Source organism: Micropterus salmoides, unplaced genomic scaffold (genome assembly GCF_014851395.1).
Source record: "Micropterus salmoides isolate LMB-PRFRI ecotype aquatic unplaced genomic scaffold, ASM1485139v1 Ms_hic_scaffold_15, whole genome shotgun sequence".
Taxonomy (NCBI): domain Eukaryota; kingdom Metazoa; phylum Chordata; class Actinopteri; order Centrarchiformes; family Centrarchidae; genus Micropterus; species Micropterus salmoides.
This window is the reverse complement of record NW_024040596.1, coordinates 16,675,512-16,698,270: the sequence shown is the minus strand read 5'-3', so window position 1 is coordinate 16,698,270 and position 22,759 is coordinate 16,675,512. Positions and strand designations below refer to the sequence as shown.

General features: G+C 41.9%; 1 protein-coding gene across 1 annotated transcript in view; it reads right to left on the bottom strand.

Moving 5' to 3' along the window:
* igsf3 (immunoglobulin superfamily, member 3) overlaps positions 1-22,759 on the bottom strand; it is a 67,480-nt gene that overhangs the window by 35,729 nt on the left and 8,992 nt on the right. The window contains exon 2 of the mRNA XM_038720647.1: positions 14,120-14,500. Within this exon, the coding sequence (XP_038576575.1) occupies positions 14,120-14,500 (381 nt within the window). The remainder of the gene's footprint in view (positions 1-14,119; positions 14,501-22,759) is intronic.

Genomic DNA, 22,759 nt, shown 5'->3' with positions numbered 1-22,759 from the left:
GGACAGGATATAGACCAATACAAGAGAAAAGAGCAGGTTAAGGATCATGTCTTGGAGCTAGCAGGGAGACATGTGAGAGCACTATTTAACAGAGAAGAAAGGGGTGAGTGGAAAAAAGAAGACGAGTTGAAGGCTGCGGTGTGGGATCTGGATCCACAGCAGGGGGGGCATCCATAATACAACACACACACACACACGATGAGATGAGCCTGGCACCCTATTGAGTCTAAGATACAGAACGCCATTCATGCATCTGTCTGTTTCAAAGTTTTCACATATTTAAGTGTAATACAGGCATAAAACGTGCTGTGCATTGTATGGACCCAGGGAAACGATTATACATTCATTAGTTTGAATTATTAAATCTTATTGTTTTTTAATTAAATTTTAAAATCATCCATTTATAATCAAAATAAAATAAATGCATATAAATACAAAGTAAAGTCATCGCACAAAAAATACAAATGTAGTAACTACACTTTCTAATTGCAGTCCATAAGGCAAGGTGATGGTAGGGGTATCGATGATGCATTGGGACATTTAATGAGGAAACATTGAGAAACACAACAGCACATTCATTAGTCTGTATGTGGATGGTACTGTGACTCACTTGCAGTTATTTGCAACTAGCTGACAGCTGTAAAATATTAGACATTGACACAGCTAAGGTCTCGGTCAGAAGCATAAATTATTTCCACATTGTTGAATACATTTTGGCATAACGAGTAAATAACACATCACATTCATCTATGTAACAAAAGGAACAGGACCTGAGACTCACTACCGCATAATTACTGTCTCTGCATGTGCAACCTTGATTACATCAGTTCCTAGCTCATCAACTGTCAGATTTTTTTGGAATCATCAATTAGTTGCCTTAAATATTGCTCAGCTTTTTCTCTGTTGTTTTCTCTCCGCAGATGAATGAAGCCTTGCAGAGGTCAGTGTATTCTACAATACAGGGCTATACCTGCTTTTTTATTTTAGCCTGTATTGCACGTCTACCATTGCCTCCCTTTCCCTTCACATTTCCTGTCTGTTCAGTGCCTACTGTCATATAAGGAAGAAAACGCTAGAAAAAGGCCAAAGCACTTCTGTGAAAAGTCGTGCCTCTCTCTTTAAGTAAGTAAAAACTACTAGCTTAATCCCCACAAAAGGGACCATTGTAGAAATTATCATGCAAATACATTTGCTGCTATCTGTAAGTAAAGGTTATCAGGCTAGTATTCCTGTATGTTCAGAATAAATGGGTTCCTTATAAATACATGAACAATTGTTTATTTTCAGGATCCCAGACCACAGATTGAGAATAAACCCCAATCATATGACCCCATAGCGTAAACTACTTGTTTTTAAGATTTTTTAAAATAAATTTGCTTTTTAAATGAGCCACTATGACTTGATCAAAGTGGCTTCTATACAGTCCAATCATAACACACCACATCCAATCTTGTAAAAAACATGTTAAGGGAGACAAAATAGAAATAAAAGGGGGATATAGTAAAGGGGGGAAAGGATATGAGAGATCTTACAGATCCTGTTATCAGATTTTGAGTTAAGAGCTGTGAGGAGCCCTACTAATGGAACATCACTATGAGTGTCTGTGTGAGTTTAAGTGTGTGTCCTGTGCTTTAACACAGAGGTCGCGATGACTGAAAGGAAAAGGCCTCTTCATTTAATAAAAAGGGTCTCTGAAGCATTCTTTATTCTTACTCTGTCATTGTTCTTCAGGCTCTGTCCCATTTTTCTCCTCACAATTTTCTTCTCACTGGAGCTTCCATCAACCCCCCCACTCCACGCCCCCTCTCTCTACCGCATTAGCTGGTGAGTTTCCTTTTCACTAGACAAGTTGCTTGTCAGCACCCAATTATCACTTATATTGTTTTTTCACGGCCTCTTTCCTCCTCCAGCTCGCCCTCTTCATGGCTGTCTCAGAACACAGGCAGGCGCGTTTTATAGCGCGCTGATCCCTCTCTAACCAGATTATACTCTACATGTCAGTCAGACAATGAGCCTATTGCAAGTTTTTTTATCCTAGGACGTCATTAAACTAGTAAAGGGAGTAATATCTGCTCTGTGTGTGAGAGGGCGAAAGAAACAGAGCCAGGCCCCTGTGGCTATTACAGCTCATTATAACTAAAGGTAGAAGGGGGGCACATCAAAATCAGGGCAGTCTCTCTCTTACACACACCCAAACAACCAAACACACACACAGATAGTCAAGCTTGGAGGGGACAGCTGCTCTCATACAGAGTAGTATAAGTGACTGTGGACTACCCTCTGCTTGCCCAAACATTTCCTCTAGAGTCATGACTCAGCCGTACTGGGTCACTGAATCACACACAGTCCTTAGGGATGTGCAGCTTATTAACATTATTTTTCAGAAGAATATACAGTAGGGGAACAGAACTTACTGGCAGAGGATATGTTTTTTTTCATGTGCTCAAAATTCAAGAATTTAAGAGACTACTAATTCTATCATAGCATTTCAATTATATTGCTACAACATGTTTTAAATGTTTCATACAGATGCGCCCTTCGAATAAATTACTTAAAAAAAAAAAATGAATATACATACCGCTGTATTTCACGGGTCTCTTATTTTCCTAATCATCTGAATAATAAATTGAACTTCCCTGAGGGCAGCAAAGAATTAAAGAGGAGACAAAGAGAATGACTGAAACTGACGGCCTATTTTTATTTTTTTTTGCCTTTTCAACAAGAAATGAATTGCACTGGACGACCAGTTGGTTCACACAGCACAGGAAGAAAGTTGATTGGTTCCACATACTGATGTTGTCTGCTGGATGTGTACATAGAAAATCATTTGTTTTGTCAACGTAAAAGGTGATAATACAATATGTCAGTGTTGTGTTTCCAGCTTGTTGGGCTGCCTTAAAGAAAACAAAACGTTAATGCAGATTTGCTCTCTAATGAGAGTATGTACCAACTCTACCAATTGTACACTTTCTCTGTTTCCCTTATAAATGTAATATATTACCAAATTACATTGCCCTTTTCAGGATGTCGTGGAAATTATATTCCTGGTGAGGGATTAAGCAAAGAATTGAGTTATAACCAACCATTGTCTTTGAAGAATTTATTTAACAAAACAGAATAAACAGAGAAGTACTTAAACACATATACAGTTGGTCCAGAGGGGATTCATCATCAATCTCACAGCTCTGACCTAAACCCTAGTAAATGTGGACGGACTAACATAAGGAGTATAGGAGAGCAAAACTTAAGGATAAAAAACACAATACATATATCTATAAGCCATAACGAGAATAGTAATAATAATAATAATAATAATAAAATATTAAAAGATCATATATAAATATCATAAAAGATTAAATGTAAGCGGACACAATTTTCTGCCATAACACAGGAAATGTCTAAAGAATTAATAGCCACATTCGAGCACTTTCCAGAAAAGGGTCGAGCAAAATAAAGCATTACAATATAATATGTGATACTGGAAATGGAAATAATAGGAATTATAAAATGTATAGGAATATGTATAAAGCACCTTTCAATCACCCGTCAGGTTATACCAGTTTGTTTCATTGGGCTTCTAAGCATGTGTCCAGGTTTCCTCAGTGGACGGCACAAGCAGAGAGGGAGAGGTATGACAAAGGGAGAACGTAGGAGAAGAAGAGAAAAAAGATGGGCAGCGAGCGAAGGAGTGGGATTTGTTATTGTAGCATGAGAATGGTGACGTGGAGTTAAAAGGCTGAACGTTGCGATAAGAGGGATCCGTGGTGAGAAGAAGCTTTCAAAAATGAGACGCTGTTTACACAAAGGCAGAAGAGGAGGATTTAACACTAACTAAGACACGCGCGCACACATATACACAGTATGACACAAACTCTCACTGAGGCCCAGCCAGGAAATGAGCCTGAGTGAGTGAGTTGGGAAGATGGAGAGTAAGTGGGAGATTAAAAGGCAAGGCGTGAGAGGAGGGGTAGTCTGAAGAGAGGTGGGAGTATGAAAGACAAATCTTCCTAAGAGCATTTGGAAAGAGCTACGTGCACAGCTATCGTTGACTGAAATCCTTAGAGCATCAAAGATTTACTCATCATGCCTAAACACATGAAATACCCCCCTCCACCCCATCATTCAGTATCACCCTCTTCTTGCATTTTCCATCTTCAGTCTGCTCATGTACACAAATAACATGAATTAAAGCAAACACTCTCTGCTTAGGAACAGAGAAATACATACAGACGCCACCCCTGTGTGTGTCTGTTTGTCTTCTCCATCGCTGCTGTCCTGGAGGTTGTTAGCACTTGTGCAGGGTCTTGCAACGTCTGCCAACATCAGCACAAACACACACCCCAGAGTCATTACCACTTCTACAGACATGCACCAACACATAGATGCCGCCATGCAATAACCCGTCTACCTAAAAGCACACATGAATGCACGTGGTCACACGAACAATCCATTTGCAATCATTCGCACTCAAATGCACCTTCCCACTTGCATACTACAAACAGCATTTCTCAAGTATATTATGATTCTAATATTACTGTAGGTGCAAAAGTATTAAAACTAATAAGCTCCATCCCTGTGCTGCACTTAATGTCTCTCCCTCTCTCTCTTTTTTTTTGCTCTCCGTACCCCTTACAGGAGCTCCCACTGTCTCCCTTCATCCCTCCCTCCATCAGTCGCTCCAGCCCCAGATGGTAAAGCATTGTGACCAATTAAAGACTTCCCTGAGGATAGAACCAGTTATAGCCCCAGCCATCTGACCATTTCTGTGTGTGAGTGTGTGCGCGCGCGCGCGCGCGCGCATGTATGCACGTAAACCGTACAAACATATCACTGTGTTTTAATCAGTGTACAAAGCAAAGTCTTTGGGCCAGCTCCACACGCCTTCTCCTCTGAAAATGTACATTGGCTTTTGAGTCCAGGAACACAGTCATATCTAAAGCCTTTTGTATTGTGCATAAACACACAATGACAAGATCCTGAGTATCACTTCATTAGAGTACAGTGCAAGGCAGGGGTCAAGTGGAGCAGAGTGTGGAAGCTGGCCTGAGGTGCAGAGTGTTATAAGGCGTGTATGTGTTGCATTGGTGTATGAGAAACAGTGTCATGGGGGGGGGGGGGGGGGGGGCATGTAGTGTAGCTAAGGGAGGTGGGCAGAACTCTATCACCAGGCACCCATCCAACAGGGCAGCAGATGAGGGAGCAACTGTCTGTCTGAGCTGCCAGCACTGAGGGGAATTTGGCATATGCCAACCCCACCCCACCCCTCTCTCTCTCACACACAAACACACACACACACACACACACACACACACACACACACACCTCTCTACCCACATCCCATGGTGGCTGCCCTGGCACGGGGGCACAGGTGGCAACATATGTCTGCAGTCTATCTCTCAGTTAACTGAGAGGGAGGGACCGGTCATGTCTCTGCCTGTTTGTGTGTGCACATGTGTGTGTGCAGTATGTCTTGCTAAAGATTTTAGATATTTGTGAGCCTGTGTGTGCACATTAATAGATTCTGTAGTAGAGAACTTAGATAGTGGAGTGTCCCTGGGACAGAGCATGAGGGTCATCAGCTTGCTCATTTTGGCGTTGCTTCACCAGAATGAGTTTAGCCTCCCAGATTTCTTCACTTTTACTTTTCACTTCTACACAAGCACTCAAAACCTGCCTGCAGCTGCACAGCCCACACCAAAAATCCAATACATTTTAACTAAACCTCTTTTTCCCATTGCAAATAATAAGGCTGTGATTAGCATGGTCATGAGGGGTGGGTGTGATACTAATCGTGTAAACTGGTATCATCAGAGGAGGAGGTGACTTCTCTGAAGAGTAACTCCAACTGGATCTGCAACATTGCTGCACTTAACAACTGACCTGTGTGGGATAAAAGGTATATCTATTGAACCTTTGACCACACACTCGTCATCAAAGATGGTTGTGGTCCATGGGTGTGCTACAAAACTGGATGTGCACAGTGTTGAGGTTTGAGACAGATGGGCGAGGCTTCAACTCCATTTCAATTTGGCACAAAAAAACCTGTGCAGCAGATAAACAAAATACACTAACAGAGTGTACCAACAGCATCGAAAACAATACATACTATTAGACACATGCTTCACCATGCCTTGTTGTGGCTAAATCCAAATGAAAAAGCTCATACTATGTCCCTGCCAACTCAGAGAAGCTGTGAAGAGATAATATTCGGTTTGCATTTTCATGACATGCTACTGTTTTATTATCAGCTGATAAGACATTTAAAATCATATCTGCTGTTTCATATGTCGCCTGCTCTTTAATTAATTAATAAGTTTTCCCCACCGCTGTCACTACAGAACAATCAGCACTGCCAAATAGTGCAGCTTATATGCTTGTGACCATAGCCAGCTGCGTTGCACAAAACAGCGACAACACTGCCAACCACGTTTGGCATTGCAAAAAAAGAAATTTGCCTGGATGCAGCTACTCTTTAACAATGCCAGTTCTCTACCTCTCCATGCACATGACACATCACTGAAAATAGTCTCAGCATCTCTAATGTGTCTAAGAGCTTGAATGTCCTGCATCGAGTGAGGGCATGGGTGCCAATGTCTGTGCATGTTCTTGTGCATATGAATGGGTGTAAATGGATTGTGATGCCTGTGTGTATTTATGGCAGTGTAAAAAGGGGTTATCAGATAAACAGTATAGTATGAACCAGGAAATACCTCCTTCCCCCTCATGCTCAGATAAGGCTTCAAAGCAGCCGCCAACATCAAACAATGCAGCAGTAGCCTGACTGTCGTGGACCACACTTACAACACATCCCGGAGTCCTGGAGGCTATTAAACTGCAAGTTCCACTCTTTACTAACACACATTTTAAAAGAGCTGAACACAAACACTCGTTAGCACATCCATTCACATCCATATTCATGTTGAATTCATATTCAAACTGTGGCTGTGTTTTGTTAATCTCACAGAGAAGAGGCAACAGGACCCTGAGGGTTGGCACTTAGCTAAGCTAATCAAATCAACTAGAGGAACAGTGGTGCAGCTTTAGCCCATTACATAAACATTAATAAATATATACACTCAACACACACCAACACAAACATGCACGTGTATTTGGTAATATATTAAATCCTTTCTCATTAGCCTAGCTCACTAGCGTGGGCGATGATCTAAATACAGAGCGTCTCTGACATCATTTATATTTTCATAAGGGTAACAACCAAAATTTGCAAGGCAGCGTATGCTTGAACATGAGTCTATAGGCTACGAGAGCATTTAGATCTATGTTTAATGGCAACAGCTTCTTAAATGGCCTGCCATACTCCTCAGCAGCAATATTAGGAGCAAGAGGCAGGGCTAAAATGCTATGCGGCCTCATCCAGAGGTCTTCACAGGTCCACTGGGTTCCTAGTATTCAAGACCTGATGTAGGACCTTGATTCTACCATAATCATTGCAGGAGGGTTTTTTTTAGTTTGAACTGTGGAGTGTAGAAAAAATGACATCTGCTTGTTAATTGGTGGTGCATCATGCCACTGCCAGCATTTGTGTTCTTATTCAATTTGTTTGTTTTAGTTGTCTGGTGCTTTTTCTGGTGTCTTGACTGTTCACAGGTTAATGCATATATGGATGTCAGGTTCGGGTAGGTTTTCTACATGTGTATTTGGGATCAGGTCTAAAACTTTGGACCTATGAAGAACTGTAGCTTTATCACTGTGGCCCTCTTTGACGTGACAAAGTACACAGCTCATTTCCCCAATGTCAAAAATGGCCTTCAACCAGAATGAGGTCACTGCAAGTGACAGGCAGTTGGCAAGACCTAAGAGCCACCTCACAGTATGGAGTGTCAGGGGCCAGATGTGATTCTGACCATTTTGTAATGAGATTACATGTCTAAAATGTAGTTCTTCTTCCAAAACATATGAGAACTTTTGAGGATTTGTGTAAAAATGTTAAACCTGTATATCTATCTATCTATCTATCTATCTATCTATCTATCTATATCACAGCTTGCACTACTAAGTAACAAGGTGTCTGGTTTGCCCTGTTCAACAGCGCTGTTACATTCTCACAGTACATGTTCTATTCAGCAGTTGTATTGTCTACCACAGTGATCTGTTGTTAAAGCCCTCTTCAGTGATGTTCAGTAGAAAGGATGTTGTCCGATGGGAGCACTACAGCTCCGTCTCTCTCAGACTCAATTATGGCTGCGACATCTGTCCTGACTGACAGCTCGCTACAGCGTGTGATTGTGACTGTGTTTCTGTGGGTGTATATGCGGTTGTCTTTGTATGGTGGGTCCGAGTGGCAGTAATGTTATTGAGCAGGAAGCACTGTCTGCTAAAGTAGATGAGATGTGCAAGGAAATGGCAAGCCAGACATAGTGATAAAATCTCTTTCCAATTGGAGTCCTGCCTGGTCCGCAGCTTAGAGCCAGTACGTGCTCACATACACACATACAAACGACAGAGTGGGGAATGTAATTGTAAATGAAACAGAGAGGTGATGGTAAGGCCAGAGAGGGGAGGGGACAGAGAAAGCTTGTGAAGTGTCACAGCAAGGAGAGATGAGGGAGATAAAATGGTCCAGTCACAAACAGGCCCTCTGCTCCCAATCAATACCAACAGACAGAGATACAACTTCCCCTGTCTATTCATTTGCACTTTCCATCCTCTATTCACCTTCACCTCTGGTACATCTTACTAAATCTTTCTTTGTCAACACAAGACTTCACCCATATTTTTGCTTTCTCTAAAAAAAAAGATGCCTATGTTCATCTTTTTCCTTCCTGACCTCCATCTTCTATCTTTATTCAATCACTGGTTCCCTCCACAATCTTATGCCATGTGCTTCAATCACCCTAGCCTTTCTCTTGTGATTAAACTCAACTACCAGCTGTACTGACAAAACCGTATACCTGCATGACCAACACCAACACGGGGCAGAGACGAGGACCAGACTGAATCGACTCTGGAGCCTTGGATTGATGGAGCAAGCAGGATTCAGATGATGAGAGAGAGATAGGGAGCAGGGGTGGAGAACAGGGACATGGGGGGGGGGGTCTCCATGTCACCCGGTGCAAAAGACAGAATGTGAGATGACATCTCCACATTCGGTCGATCTCATTAAGTGAAGTAGAGGAGTGCAACTTGGCAGCGCCAGATCCCTCGTGAAAACAAAAGCAGAGGAGAGACACAAATCACACACACACACACACACACACACACACACACACACACTCTCACAACACTGAGCTCAGCAGAAGCATGATTCAGCCACTCTTACTCTGTATGTATGTTTAGCAGTGCACAGGCTCAGCTATGCTAGGAAAAATCAACACTCCTGTTCTTTGCCCTCTTCTCAAACACTCAAGTACAAGAAACACACAAAAAAAATTTTGACCTTGTGTAGGCATTGCTTCTCAGATTTCTGGCTTACTGTAGGGCCACTGTTTCATCAGGATTCCTTTTCTCCTTTTAAAATGAATGTAGGCCATAAATATAATTAAAATGAAAAGTGTGACTGGAGAGATGTGGTATTTTGCCGCGGCTTGTTCAGAAAATGATTCGCCCAATAGTTTTCTTTTTGCTTAATTGAAATTCCTAGGTCTCATCTCTAGTCTTTCCCTTCTTTCTCATTCTGCTTGATTTGTGCTGGCTAATTGCATTTAGAACGTGTATGGCGGTTAGTAACTGCATTAACCTTAGGAGTCGCATCAGGCAGAGACTATTTAAAACGCTCCCCTATAGCATCAGTTGTACTGTGGGTAATGCCTTGGGGAGGTGTAACCAATCACATTGGAGTTGCGAGGAAGAGCTCATCATTTATTGGTCACACACTATTCAGCATCGCCCCACTACCCATTTCCAATAGTGCCTCTTCTGTCCCCATTCCTCTCTTTTCCAATTTCCTCATCTCTGCCTTTTTGCAACATCCATCTCACTTTCTTTTCTTCAAATCCACTCACTGCCAAACTTAATTTTTTCTAGTGTCACACATCTGAAGATGAACGTTTTCTTCCATTCTCTTGTGTGGTGGCTGTGAATAACAGAAAGAAGCAAGAATGCTTCTGTTCACATTAAACAAGGCTTTGGTTCTCCAGCTCTATTACTATATTACTACAGGACTGGGAATGGATGTCTACTGCCAAATGTGGAGGCTAGAATCTGTATATCTGCCAGAATGGTGACTCCTATGGTGCTTTCTAGGACAGTGAGGGTATACGGGAGCTTCATAAGTAAGAGCAGTGTGATACTTGTCTCAGAGAGGGCTTGTTTTTCTGCTAGCTGTTGGACTCGCTCACATGCAGGCTGGTGCGTAGGATAAGTACAACCATGATGGCCATGTCAGGCTGTTGTCCTTTTCTTCTGCAATCTGATGTGTGGGAGGAAGTCAAACACCAACACACAAACACACACATGTATACATGTGCAAAGAAGCACACAGAACCACACACTCAAATTCAACAGACTCAGCCTTGTCAATCTCCAAGATTAGAGCACAGAAGAGTGCAAAGAGTGACCTCTGATCTCAAAGACATTCACAACACCCAGGTTCAATGTATGCCTTGTGTAACACTTAACCACCGACGTTGGAGCACAAACAACTACTCCTGTAAAAAGACACAATCTGAGAGTATGAGAAATAATTATTACTTTAAACAAAAACAAAAAGCTGTTGGAATTTAACCATATCCATTTACTAAGAAGGACACTCTTCTCTTTGTGTGAGTCCCACAGTCAGCAGGTAAAGGTTAACTATTATCTATCAACTATTATGAATAGACAAAAACAAAACAGAATTTATCCAAATACATCCTGTTGCCACAGAATAGCTCATGCTTGATGCTTTAGAACTCCACTGACATTCAGAAACAAATGAAATCCAGAATAAGTGCCACACTGATGCATTTTGCGGCATTATTATGAACATGTTAAGTTTGGTTTAGTCCTCTCAGCTGGTCTATCTAGCAAAGCAGTGTAAACATGGAAAACCTTTGAGCATGTATACGTTTGCCTGACCTGAAGCTGCTCTCGAGAAAGCAAAATGCAACGGCAAAGTGGCTTCATGGACAATAGTTGTTAGTATTGATTTACTGTTGTGTTTTGTGTTTTTAGGGGCAGTTTGTGCTAAAAGCAAACAAATAATAATAATTTAAACCTGAATTAATTTATTTTTGGCCCCTTGGGGGAACCAGAAAAAAAGCTGTTAACAAACATAATATCACCTTATAAAGTTGATATGGTGAATGTGATAGCAAACAGTTTCCTATTTGTATATCCACCAAACAAACATTAGCATTTATATGAAGTCTTGTTTCTGGCCACTTGACAAATGTCCAAAAAGTCCCACAGTATCAGGGAGAATGTTGTCCAGGTGGTTCTTTCCCTCAGGCAGCAGGTATTAAGTTCCACATTTAAACCTCCCCTGCTCTTTATACAGAAAGGTAACAGTGGATGAAACACATCCCTGTGAGTAAGCCTTAAAAAAAACAATGGGAATATAAAATTTAATCTTTGTAGTAGAGAATGGATATGGTTATATTGTATTTATGAATGTCACTCCATGATTTAGTTTTTTTGTGCCATGATGGCCAATTATTCCTTTCACATGTGTAATATTACTGCACTGCCTAAGGCAGTATTGGCACTTAGAGGCTGAGCAGCACTACATTTCTCTTTGATTAATCTAAGTTTAGTACCACAGAGGGTTAAAAAGACAAACAAACTTTCTGTCCGCTCATTTCCTGAAATGAAAAGTCTCTTGGACATACAAAGAGATCATCTTTCTAGCCAGTCAACCACATGCAGACGAGGTGACTGATGCTACATGACAGACAATGCAACACATGAAAACACAGCGTCATGGTATCAGACAGAACGGTGTCCAGGTGTTCTTCTCCTCAGGCAGCAGGTGTTAGGTTCCACATTAAAACTCTCCCCTGCTCTTTATACAGAGAGGTGACAGTGGATGAAACACATCTATGTGAGTAAGCCTTAATACAGCACTCAGGGCGGAGATTACTGAATGGCCTTCTACCCCCTACAATTAACCCAAACACCCCACTACCAGACACACCCACACAGACACATCCCTTCTGTCTGCCTGTCTATCTCATCCTTCCTTCCCATATATCCTCCATAACACTCCCTAGGTTGTGGTTGTCCTTTGGCATCACCCTTGAAACATATTCTCAAAGGCACCATCAGTGAAGGCTTTTTTAATATAACAGAGCCGGAGCACATTAGAGAAAGAGGCCAGGACTGATGAATGGAGACAGACAGATGACAGAATGAAAGACAGGAGGATGAGGAAAAGATGAGGCATATGAGAGGGAGCGGAAGAAGGACAAGGAATTGTTTGCCCAAAACGGTTTAAGGAGCTGTACAGCTGCTTGGGCAAATCCTAGGGAGAAAAGACAGGACAGACCCTACTGCGTACCCTGACCTCCGAAACTAGGTTAAGAGGTTAAAGACACAGAAAGGCTCAGATAACAAAGTCCCTCAACACGTCCGCTCACACACTCTGTCTAGCTCTTTCACATGCGTTTCTATAAATACTGTGTGCTATCAGCAGTGCTTTTTACAGTGCCCAGTGCCTGAGCCCTGCCCCACATTCTGATCGTACTGCTCATACAACTGCTGAGGTCCTCATAAAAACATTTATTCAATGAAAAACAAAGCCCATTGATCTGTTACGCGCATAATAACTTTTGTTATAAGCACACTAATATTGGTCTCTCTCAGTTCACAGTGCCACACACCGAGTGACTTGGATACACTGGGACACAAATAAAGTGCAACTCAAATTTTCCTGAGGAAGGTCTCCCAAGGTCAGGGATAAAGGCACGAAGTTATGGAGGGAATGGAATCCCCAGCTATGACAGCTGTGTCCTTCAGTACTGCGGGACTGTTGGGTAAATCTGGATATTTTTCCGGGAGAGAGCGAGAGAGGCATCGGAAGGGAGTAGAAGATGGAAACTCGTGCTACTGTTTGAAACAGTAAAATATCACTCCTACACACCAGGTACATTATTGAAACAGCTCAGGGCAAGGAAAGAATACAGTAGATGTCAGAAGGATGTACATGTCTTTGTATGAGTGTGCGTGTGGGTGTTTGAGTGAGATTGAGAGAGATTGGGGAGAGCTTGTTTTCCCCCACTCACAGCAAGTGGGACATTGTGTGACACTGGAGTGCAACGCTTCCTTTCACACTCCTTCCAAAGGGTGCGGATCACAGCTAGTTTTTGGATGGGTTAAGGTTTTTGATTTTTTAATTCGTGATGAGACCTGGCTGCCACAGATCTGGTTTGGACTTACAAATCTCTAACAACAAGACATCATATTCAAGGTCATAGTACACATAGGCAGGCCAGCTGCCAGAGGCCCAAGACCCTCATGGGCCCCAAAGACACCATGTTGAAAATGTTATTAGAAATTTGTTTGGAATATGCAACACTAAGACACAGTATGTAGTACTGAAATGACTCAAGGCAGGTCCTACTAGGGGCCTTGTGTCAAAAACTAGTTTTGATAACTTTCTAATTTCAGTAGTATTAAGCATATATGGTGGATGTACTTAATAAATGTATGTTTGATTACCACAAACTAACTGACACACAGCAAACCTGGGGCAGGATATCATCCAGAATAGGATTGCTGGTTGTTTCTTGGGGGCTCTACGCATACTATAATGAAGCTGCCATGTGTAGTCTACCATGTGCAATCTACCTGATCAGTACTTAAAGACAACTTGATACATCAAGAATGACAGGCAGGTTCTCTTAGTTATCCAACAGTAAAGTCAGAGGGCCTTATTCAGTTATTATCACATAACAGATAAGCATAAACAAGAAAGGCAGTTGGAGAGGTAGTTACCTTGTGATTCCCTATTCAACGGGTGATTTAGCTGATAATTGGTGGCTGGTTGATCAGTAAACACTAACTGTTAAATTAATGTATACAGCACCTTTAGACTAGGGTAAGCTTTATCACCTTGATATAAAACTGGTACATCTACAGCCATATGTGTAAGGCCAACACATGAGCATCTATGGTAACAACATGTGGTTTATCTGTACAGTGACAGTGCATATACAGTATGTGTGTGCGCTTAGGGACTCACCAGTGAGGTTGGTGCGTGCACTGTAGGATCCCAAGTACTGCCCGTCTGTGTTGGGTGTGTAACACTCAAACAGACCCTGGTCCTTGGCCTGCACTTTGGTGATGTGAAGCACAGCTGAGTCACGGCTCAGCCTCTCCACGTAGATCTCTTTACTATTCACCCTCTGGGCATAGACGGCGTAGGCATAGTTTTGTTGAGCCGTGCTCACGATGCGGATCTCCCTGTCCGATGCTGATGGCAGGTACATGGACCACTCAAAGTCCTGCTGCAATCCCTCTTTGTAGCCCGTCACGTTGCACCAGATGGTCACATGAGAGCCCTCGGTCCGTATCAGCGGTCCACTTTCCACCGTTACCACTCTCTGAGCCACGCCAACACCGGCTACAGGTGGAGGTGAGGTGAGAGAGAGATGGAGAGAGAAAAGAGACAGAGTGGACGGGGTGAAAGCAGGGAGAGAGGAAAGAGAGAACATGGTTACAAAACTGCAGTTTAAATATTTAGCATTGGCAGAGTTTATGCTCCCACATCTCCCAGGAAATACAGAAACAGCGTGACGTGTGCAGCTAAGCTGAGGTATGCACATACGCACACTCACCCAAACACACTGTTTTTAACCACCATTAACCACTTGAAACATTCACAGCAACTCTTTGTAACAGCTGATACCCAATCGTGCTCCCTGCTATCACACGCAATCATGTGTTAACCCTTCACCACACAGACAGCACTGCAGCTGTACTACAATGAGGTAAGAGGCAGCCATCTGGGAGTTGGGAGAGAGGTTAGTGTAAGCTGGTGAAACACAAGTCAGCAGGGCGTGTTAAGTGTGTCAACCTGTACAGGGTACAGATCTCTTTGAAATGGATAATAAATACTGATTTGTTTGAGTGTTTTGTCTGACGCATTCATAATCTTTAGTCTTCAACATGATTCCTGAGCAAGGATGTGCACAGACTACAGATTAGGGCCAGACTGATGAATCAGCTGGACAAAATTAAATCTTAGTGGATCTTAATGGATATGAATTGCTTTCATCGAATGACAGAAGGTGCAGTTTAATTACATATATGTATTGTAACAAACTGAGAGCTCACTTTAATGTTAAGCACCTAAGTTGTATTATTGCTATTCTTTAAGTTGCTTTGCAGCCTATATTTAGGCAGACAGCATATGGAAATCTTGCTTACACCCCTTGCATGCACACACGCACACACACTCACCAAACACACATGGCATTCACCATTCAGGGAACAACTACAAACATCCCTCTCATTGGGACCGGAGACAACAGAGCACTTACACATAACCCCCAAATCCAAACCGAGCGACAAGTACGCTGTTTCCTGTCTGCACAAGCAACTGGGGATTGCAGCTGTGTTTATGTGTGTGTGTGTGTGTGTGTGTGTGTGTGTGTGTGTGTGTGTGTGTGTGTGTGTGTGTGTGTGTGTGTGTGTGTGTGCGCGTGAGAGAGAGAAAGAGTCTGTACGTTGCTGTTTCTGTGGGCACAATGCATGGTAATAATAATTCACCAGAACAGAATTTTAATTTCAACATCCTCTTTCTCCTTATAGTAAATTTCCACTACAACTCCATATTTCACTCACTGTTAATTATTAATGCCCATGCCCATGTATGTGTGTGTCTATGCACAAGCATGCATGACTGCGTGTGTCTTATTTTCTTCCTGTGTTTGGAGCTTCAGGTCTTTTGTCTATTGTTTGCTTTCAGAGACACATTCCACTCATTAGCTAATAACATCTTTACAAATCTATGATTTGAATTCAGTCCCAGTGGCACAGGACTAATCAGGATATAAATTATGAAACACTACTCATGAATGCTGCAACTTTAAAATGTAGACATGTTAACCTTGTCCTTAAAGAAAAGGCAAATGTTTATTTGGCCAAGTGGCACAGTTATCTGCATATCAGCTGTCTCTAAGTTACTGCAGGAAAATCCTATTATTACAGTAGAGATAAACAAATACAAAGTATGTTAGGCTCATGTTCATATAGGATTATGAGGAGAAATTCTAATTCTAAGAGAAAACTAGTGATCAGAATGTGTTTTTTACAATTCTGTACTTAATATTTCCCACAAATACAGCTTAATTTTCATGCAGACCTGCTAAATAATATAGCACATCTCCCGATGCTTAATTTACACAAACATAATAGAAATAATCAATAACAAACTTATCATTTAGGCAAAATTTAATTTGTTTGCATATGGATCTAAATAAATGAGTCACTTAAACAAAATAGATATTTCCCCTTAAAAACAGATGAGAGACTGCATATTCCCCCTCAGATTTCTGTTGGTAGCTGTGGATAAAGATGATGTGATTGTATCTATACATTTTAAAGATCTCTCTTTTTCTGCCGACTTTGCACAGCTCTTTCAACCCGCATATCCTGCCGTACCACATGGCTGTAAAACTAGAGGCCATAACCTGCCAAACATTTGGCCACTGGCATTTAAAGTCAGTTCACATAGGAAATCCTTCGCCAGTGAGCAAACAACCAAGCACTCGGGACTTAAAAACTGAGATTGACAGGAAGTCTGTCGTGACGTGTGCTGACTGAAACTGGCTGAGCATGTTATGGGGTGCATTAGGTCAGAAGCAGCCATCTATTCTGAGTCAGGCCTTGGTTCCCTGTTTTTCTTCACTGTGATGTCAGAGTGCTAATCTGGCGGCGCCTAGTCTACCCACATCCAGCTCAGATCAGGTCAGAGCTGTACCGCTGCATCACTGCTTCTCATGTTGCAGCTACTCATCTAGAACTGCTGGAAATGTATTACTCATACATCCCAAAAAAAACCCCATACTGCTCATACTGTGTTGGTGCACTAAGAGCTTTCCTCCACTCGCCTGTCTCCTGTCATCCTCCTGAAACAAGCTGCCTCCTTACTTCTGATTACTCTCACTCCTTCCCTCCATGCTTCATCCATCATCAATCCTTCCCTTCGTCCTGCCCCTACACACTCTGTATATTCCTGTCTCTTCTCTCTGCCTCGCGGTTCTCTACATCTTTTCAGGCAGGATTTAAGCAGCTCTGTGAGACTTCAAAGTGCCCATCGCTCTGCGGGCTGTTTAGAAAGGCTGACAATGACATACCAAACCCTGCAGACCTTCAACTGATCGCTCTATTCCGCCACCCTTCCACAGTAATCCTGTGCCCGCAACCTCCCCCACTTGTTCACCTCTGGCTGCGCTGCCTCAATCGCGGAGTGCCCATATTTGCTCAACAAGGCCTCAGATTTTCTATTATTAACGCTCATCTCCATCTCTGCATACCGCGGATGTCTTGCTACCCCTCTCTTCCACCCGCCCTCACTCTCTCTGTCTTCACTCTCCTGTGTCTCATCTCTGCTTGCCAGTTGCTTCCCACACAGCTTCCTGACTGGACGCAGAAAACATGCGTCCCGTGTCAGATGTTGGTGAATGACCACGGACAAGCTCTCTAACTGACCTTGCTGTTCGTGGGCTGGAGCACACAGAGAAATGGTAGCCGATGACTCCACACACACACACACACACACACACACACACACACACACAGCTGCAAAGAGGATTATGCTAAGTGGAAGGGGGGTTAAACACTAATCCAATCATTTGTGGCCAGTGTCTTATTCTCAGTGGAAACAGCAGCAAGGCCACTAGCATTCATGCCTACTACTCACATCATCACTCTTCTATGACACAAGATAATTATACACCTAGAAAGGTGTATAATAAAAACACTGCAGGGTGTAAATTATATAGAGGATATTCACAGCAGTGTGGAGATGTGCTAATGTGGAGATTTTCTCACTTTTTTCTCACACACACACACACACACACACAAACTGTGAGCAGATACCTTACCTCAAGTATAAACAACTCAAGTATCGGTACTACAAAAACTAAGTCTCAGAGTATTGAAAAAAGGATCTCTCTGTAACAGTCTCTCTCCTCTGTATTTTACCCACTTTTATTTAGAGTAGAGAAACTGTCTTTGAAAACAATGTTTCGTTTTCATCTTCCAACAAGAGCGTGACATTATATCAAGTACACACTTCTTAGCGCATGCACTCTCTGCTTTTCTGCTGCTGTCGTGAGCATGCATGCATGGGTCACCGTGTTACACACACACACTGAATGAAAGCGGAGCATCATGTGGAGTTATATTACAAGCATGTGATTAAGTGATTACAAAGGAAGAGTAAACAGAAATGCTTGATGTTGGGCTAATTTGCTGGGAATGAACATATACAGAAATGGCCAATTAATGATGCTATAACCTCATAAATCATGACATACTGCTCTGCCTTATGGGATAGTAGATGAGTCATTTTTTAAGGCCGTGAAAACTATTTTTTTAACATAAGCAATGAGGTCCTAGATAAAACAGAAAATGTTCTGCTACAGTCAGAGCAGTTTGGGTTATTTCCCATGAGAGATTAGTGTTTTTCTCTGTGTTCATCTCACTGGTTTGAAGTGTGCAGCGCTCATTTAGAAAAAGGTGATGTCACATATTTCCATGCACCAATGAGGATTTACTAACATTTTAATCAGAATCTAGCGGCAGTTGTGGGGTTGTTTACTGATGTTGCCAGGCCTGTCAATAAAATCTGAATAAACCACACCCACACTATCCTGGTGAAGCAGATTTTCTGGGTTTTTGGGGTGTTAAATGTGATGGTGTGTGAATTAATACTAAGGTTTTTCTCTGAACTTTAACTTTAGGTGTTTCCTTATCTAGTCATGAATATTTAACAATATAGAGAAGATGTTAAGATTTTAGAGGCTTTAATAAAACATATCAGTAACTATATGAATAGTGTTGATTTTGTCCCTGATATTAATTGGTCTCAGATCAAAACCAAATGTTAAATGTATTGCCTGATGGTGTGCTTGAACAGCAAGTCCTTACCGTCAAAGCTTTCTGCAAAAACCTTTGGGGAAAGGTGAAGAGTGGGGGAACTGAAGTTACTCCAGCCACTGAAATATGAATTAATTATGAACATGTTTGCTAGACATAAACAAGCGTGAATTTGCAATTTCTGCAACCACAAACACACATGCATCCATGTGTTCATGCATTCACACACACACAGTAAAACAACTTGACATCCATGGTAAATTTCATCATCAAAAACAGAAAGTTGCGGTTCCTATAGGGTGGGCACAGCTTTGTGCACCTTTTTGCAATTATAGGCCACTCCCATTGCCATACCCCTTTCAGCAAAGTGGCATTCCCACAAACAAACACCTTCACACATACACTCTTTACCTCCATGTCAAGTTTCAGCCTCCTAGGGTGAAAACTGTGTTTTCCAAAGGGTGGGGGGATTTGTGTCTGACTGACCAACAATAGAGTAAGCTACTGGCTGGTTGCAGCTAAAAAAGGACCTAGTTAATGTCCCATCTCCCCACGGAAGGTTCAGGCTCATCCTGCAGATCTGAAGTCTTGTGAAGATTTTCAGACAGCGAGGTAGCAATTATTAAAGGTTTATGAAAGGAAAGGAAAAAGGAGAGGGAGAAGAAGAAGTAGAGAGAGGAAGTTATAGAGAAAACGAGAAACTCTCCCTCCAGCGTGCTGAACACCGCAAAACTGCACAGAACTAAGTGAACATGAAAGCGTACCACTGACGTATGTCTTGCACATACATGTGTGACAAAGAGAAAAAAAAGTTGGAGAAAGATGAAAAACATAAGAGTATTTTCCTCTACATACTTCTCAGCGCTGGTTAACCATTCTCCAAAATCACTCCACGTCGTTCTCCCTCTAGGCTCCCGAAAGCATTTGACCCTGTTAACATCATTACCAGAGAGAGCACGAATGTGAGGAAGACAGAGATTCCAAGATGAGGGAAAACTGGAGTGAGAAAGATGAAAGCAGTAGAAAGAAGAGACATTTTCATGCAAGGGAAACGTAACATTTAGAGTGGATACGGGAATGGTACAATGAGAATTGCGCCTGTTTCCTGAAATCGTACAACAAAATAAACCTGTATGTGCTTCATTATAATGCAGCCTCGCAAGATGATAATAGTTTTTTCTTTCAACTTCTAAATTTGGAAAAGTGAATTTGTATCTCACAGAGGTGGGTACAGAGAGTTACATTTACTCCGTTACATGTAGTCAAGTAACTTTTTTGAGTAAATTGTCAGACTAGTTTTATTTCATCATACTTGCTTTTACTTGAGTAAATTTGTAGACAAAAATCATTATTTTTACTCCATTACATTTGGATGTACATTCATTGGGCTACTTTGCTACTTATTTATTTATTATTTCTTGCATTTATGATCTGTTAGAGGTAGGTGGTCAGCTGGTCACAAGTCTGTTGGTGCTTTTTTATCCTGCTGCAATCACGCATCCACATGATTCTTTTCAGAGCAGAATGATGGCTGAAGCTACAGCATGGTAGTATGGCTTTTAAATAGTGCTAGCAGCTAATATTTACAGATGAAAAATTTGTGCACCATGCAGCCAGCCCGTTCTCATCCCAGGGAATTCAATACAGATGCTTTGTCAGGCTTTCACACAGTATATCATGCAACTCCTGCACCATTATGTAAATATTCATACTAACAGTGTATGAGCAGTGTGCATTTAACTGGTCATGCTCATTGGAGTAGCCAATTTTTGCAAAGGAACAGTACCTTGAGAACAGTTTTTGGCTACTCTATTTGCCTCTGGTGCCTCGGCTGATGCTAGTGAACTCACACTGTCCTTGAGCAAGAATGTGAATATTTGGCTGCTCACTCATTGTACATGGCACCAGGCAAGCAAGTCATACTAAAATAAACCAATGGAGTGATGAGAATCGAAACTCTTTCCTCCCCATAGCTTTCTCAGACTCTCAGGTTGATGGGCTCTATGCAGCATTAAAATTCAGGCCTCATTCTCTCGCTCTTTTTCCACTCCTTGCCTTCCCGCTGTGATAACCATCATCTGCGTTGGAATATAGAAATCAGTGTAGCAGGACTGTCATTAACAACGTGACCCTTTTTGCCAGCTTCAAAACCTTCAACAAATCCCATTTCCACTGTTTGATTTATTAACTGGGTTGTTTTAAAGAAAGATTAGGGAGACTGCATATTTCTTCTGTACTGACAAAGCTAAATGATTTTCAGTATTCAACGGAAAAACATTCTATCTGCTGGAAGCCTGTCAGCTGGGAGACAGGTGTGACACTGTGTGTGTGTGAGTGTCTGACATGGAGAAATCCAGCCAGAAAGGGAGACTAAGTGTTCTAACTTCCATTAGACGGGCAGTTAGACAGGCCAGCAGGCCGCCCTAACAGCTGACAACAGTTACAACAACCCATTACCTCCATGGAACTCTAATCAGAGCAAGATCCACAGAGTACAGGGGCTTTCAGAGAGTGGGAAGATGAAGTGGATTTACTGTACATCACTATTTCATCTTTGCATGGCTCAACTAGAGAGAGGCAGGTGATGCCAGTGGTACATACACAAGGATTACAAGATGAGGACAGTTACATGGAAGGACAAATTCACTGAATCAGCCACACTGTAACCAGCAGTATTGCGAAGGTTTCCCCATCAAACTTTTCACAGTCCTGGAAAGCAGGAAACTTTTATATACTAGTCTTATATTCACTATACAGGCAATGACTTTACAATGTTGTAAAACATGAGTGTTTTTGCTTTCCAGTCTAATCTCAATTGAAGTCTCTAAGGAGTCTAAGTCAGTCAAGTCACAGGAGTTGCGTCCATGTCAAATCTCAGATTTATGCAACTTGAATCCAAGTCTACAGCTCTTAACTGGGACTCCTGCTTTGAGTCACACCTGGGTCAGGCTGCCCTGCTCTCTCTATATGCCAACTAGTCATGATTTATGGGCCCCCTGGGCTACAACAGTCATGACCCCACCTGCGCTGTGGCTCACAACAGCTGGTGAGACCAGGATAGAAGAAATGGTGTGTCTTAAGGCTAATTCATACTGTGTCAATGTGTTACTGTACACTGTAGGTGTCTGTAGCCATTACACTGTAAATGTAATGTAACCTAATGTACGGGCTGTGTGGGCAGAAAAGTGATTTTTCTATGTGGGATGATTCATATTTTCTTCTATCCGTTTCCGGTGCTGGTAGTAATTGTCTATAGTGTCAACATGGAGCACATCATAATCTATCCTTCTCTGTTGAACAGCTGCCTCTTCATCCTCCCTCCTAGACCCTCAGCTGCTTCACTTTCCTGTTTGACCACGATAGAAAATAGCTTTCGAGTTTTTGTTTCATTCTGAGCGATCATTTGAAAACGATAACCAGCAGGGAGAGATTCCTCTCAAACCTCTAAATAACACATTCATCAAATAATTTCAATCAAAATTCTCATCAGTGATGCCACACAAAACTCATTCCTTCTCATCCAGTAAAGCTACTGCTTATCAAATGCTATACTGTATGTTGCTTTAGCTCTCTGTCCCTCAACGCGAAGGTGAGGGAATGCAAACATGATTATTTAAAATTTTATTAGAGAATAATTATAAGATTCTGCTACTTTTTCCTTACTGTAGCTTTGCAACAGTGCAGCAATAGTCAACGGGGGGAGTCTGTGCAATGTTATAACTCAGTTACTACACCATAGTCACATATGGCACCGCTACAGTGACATCTTGATGTA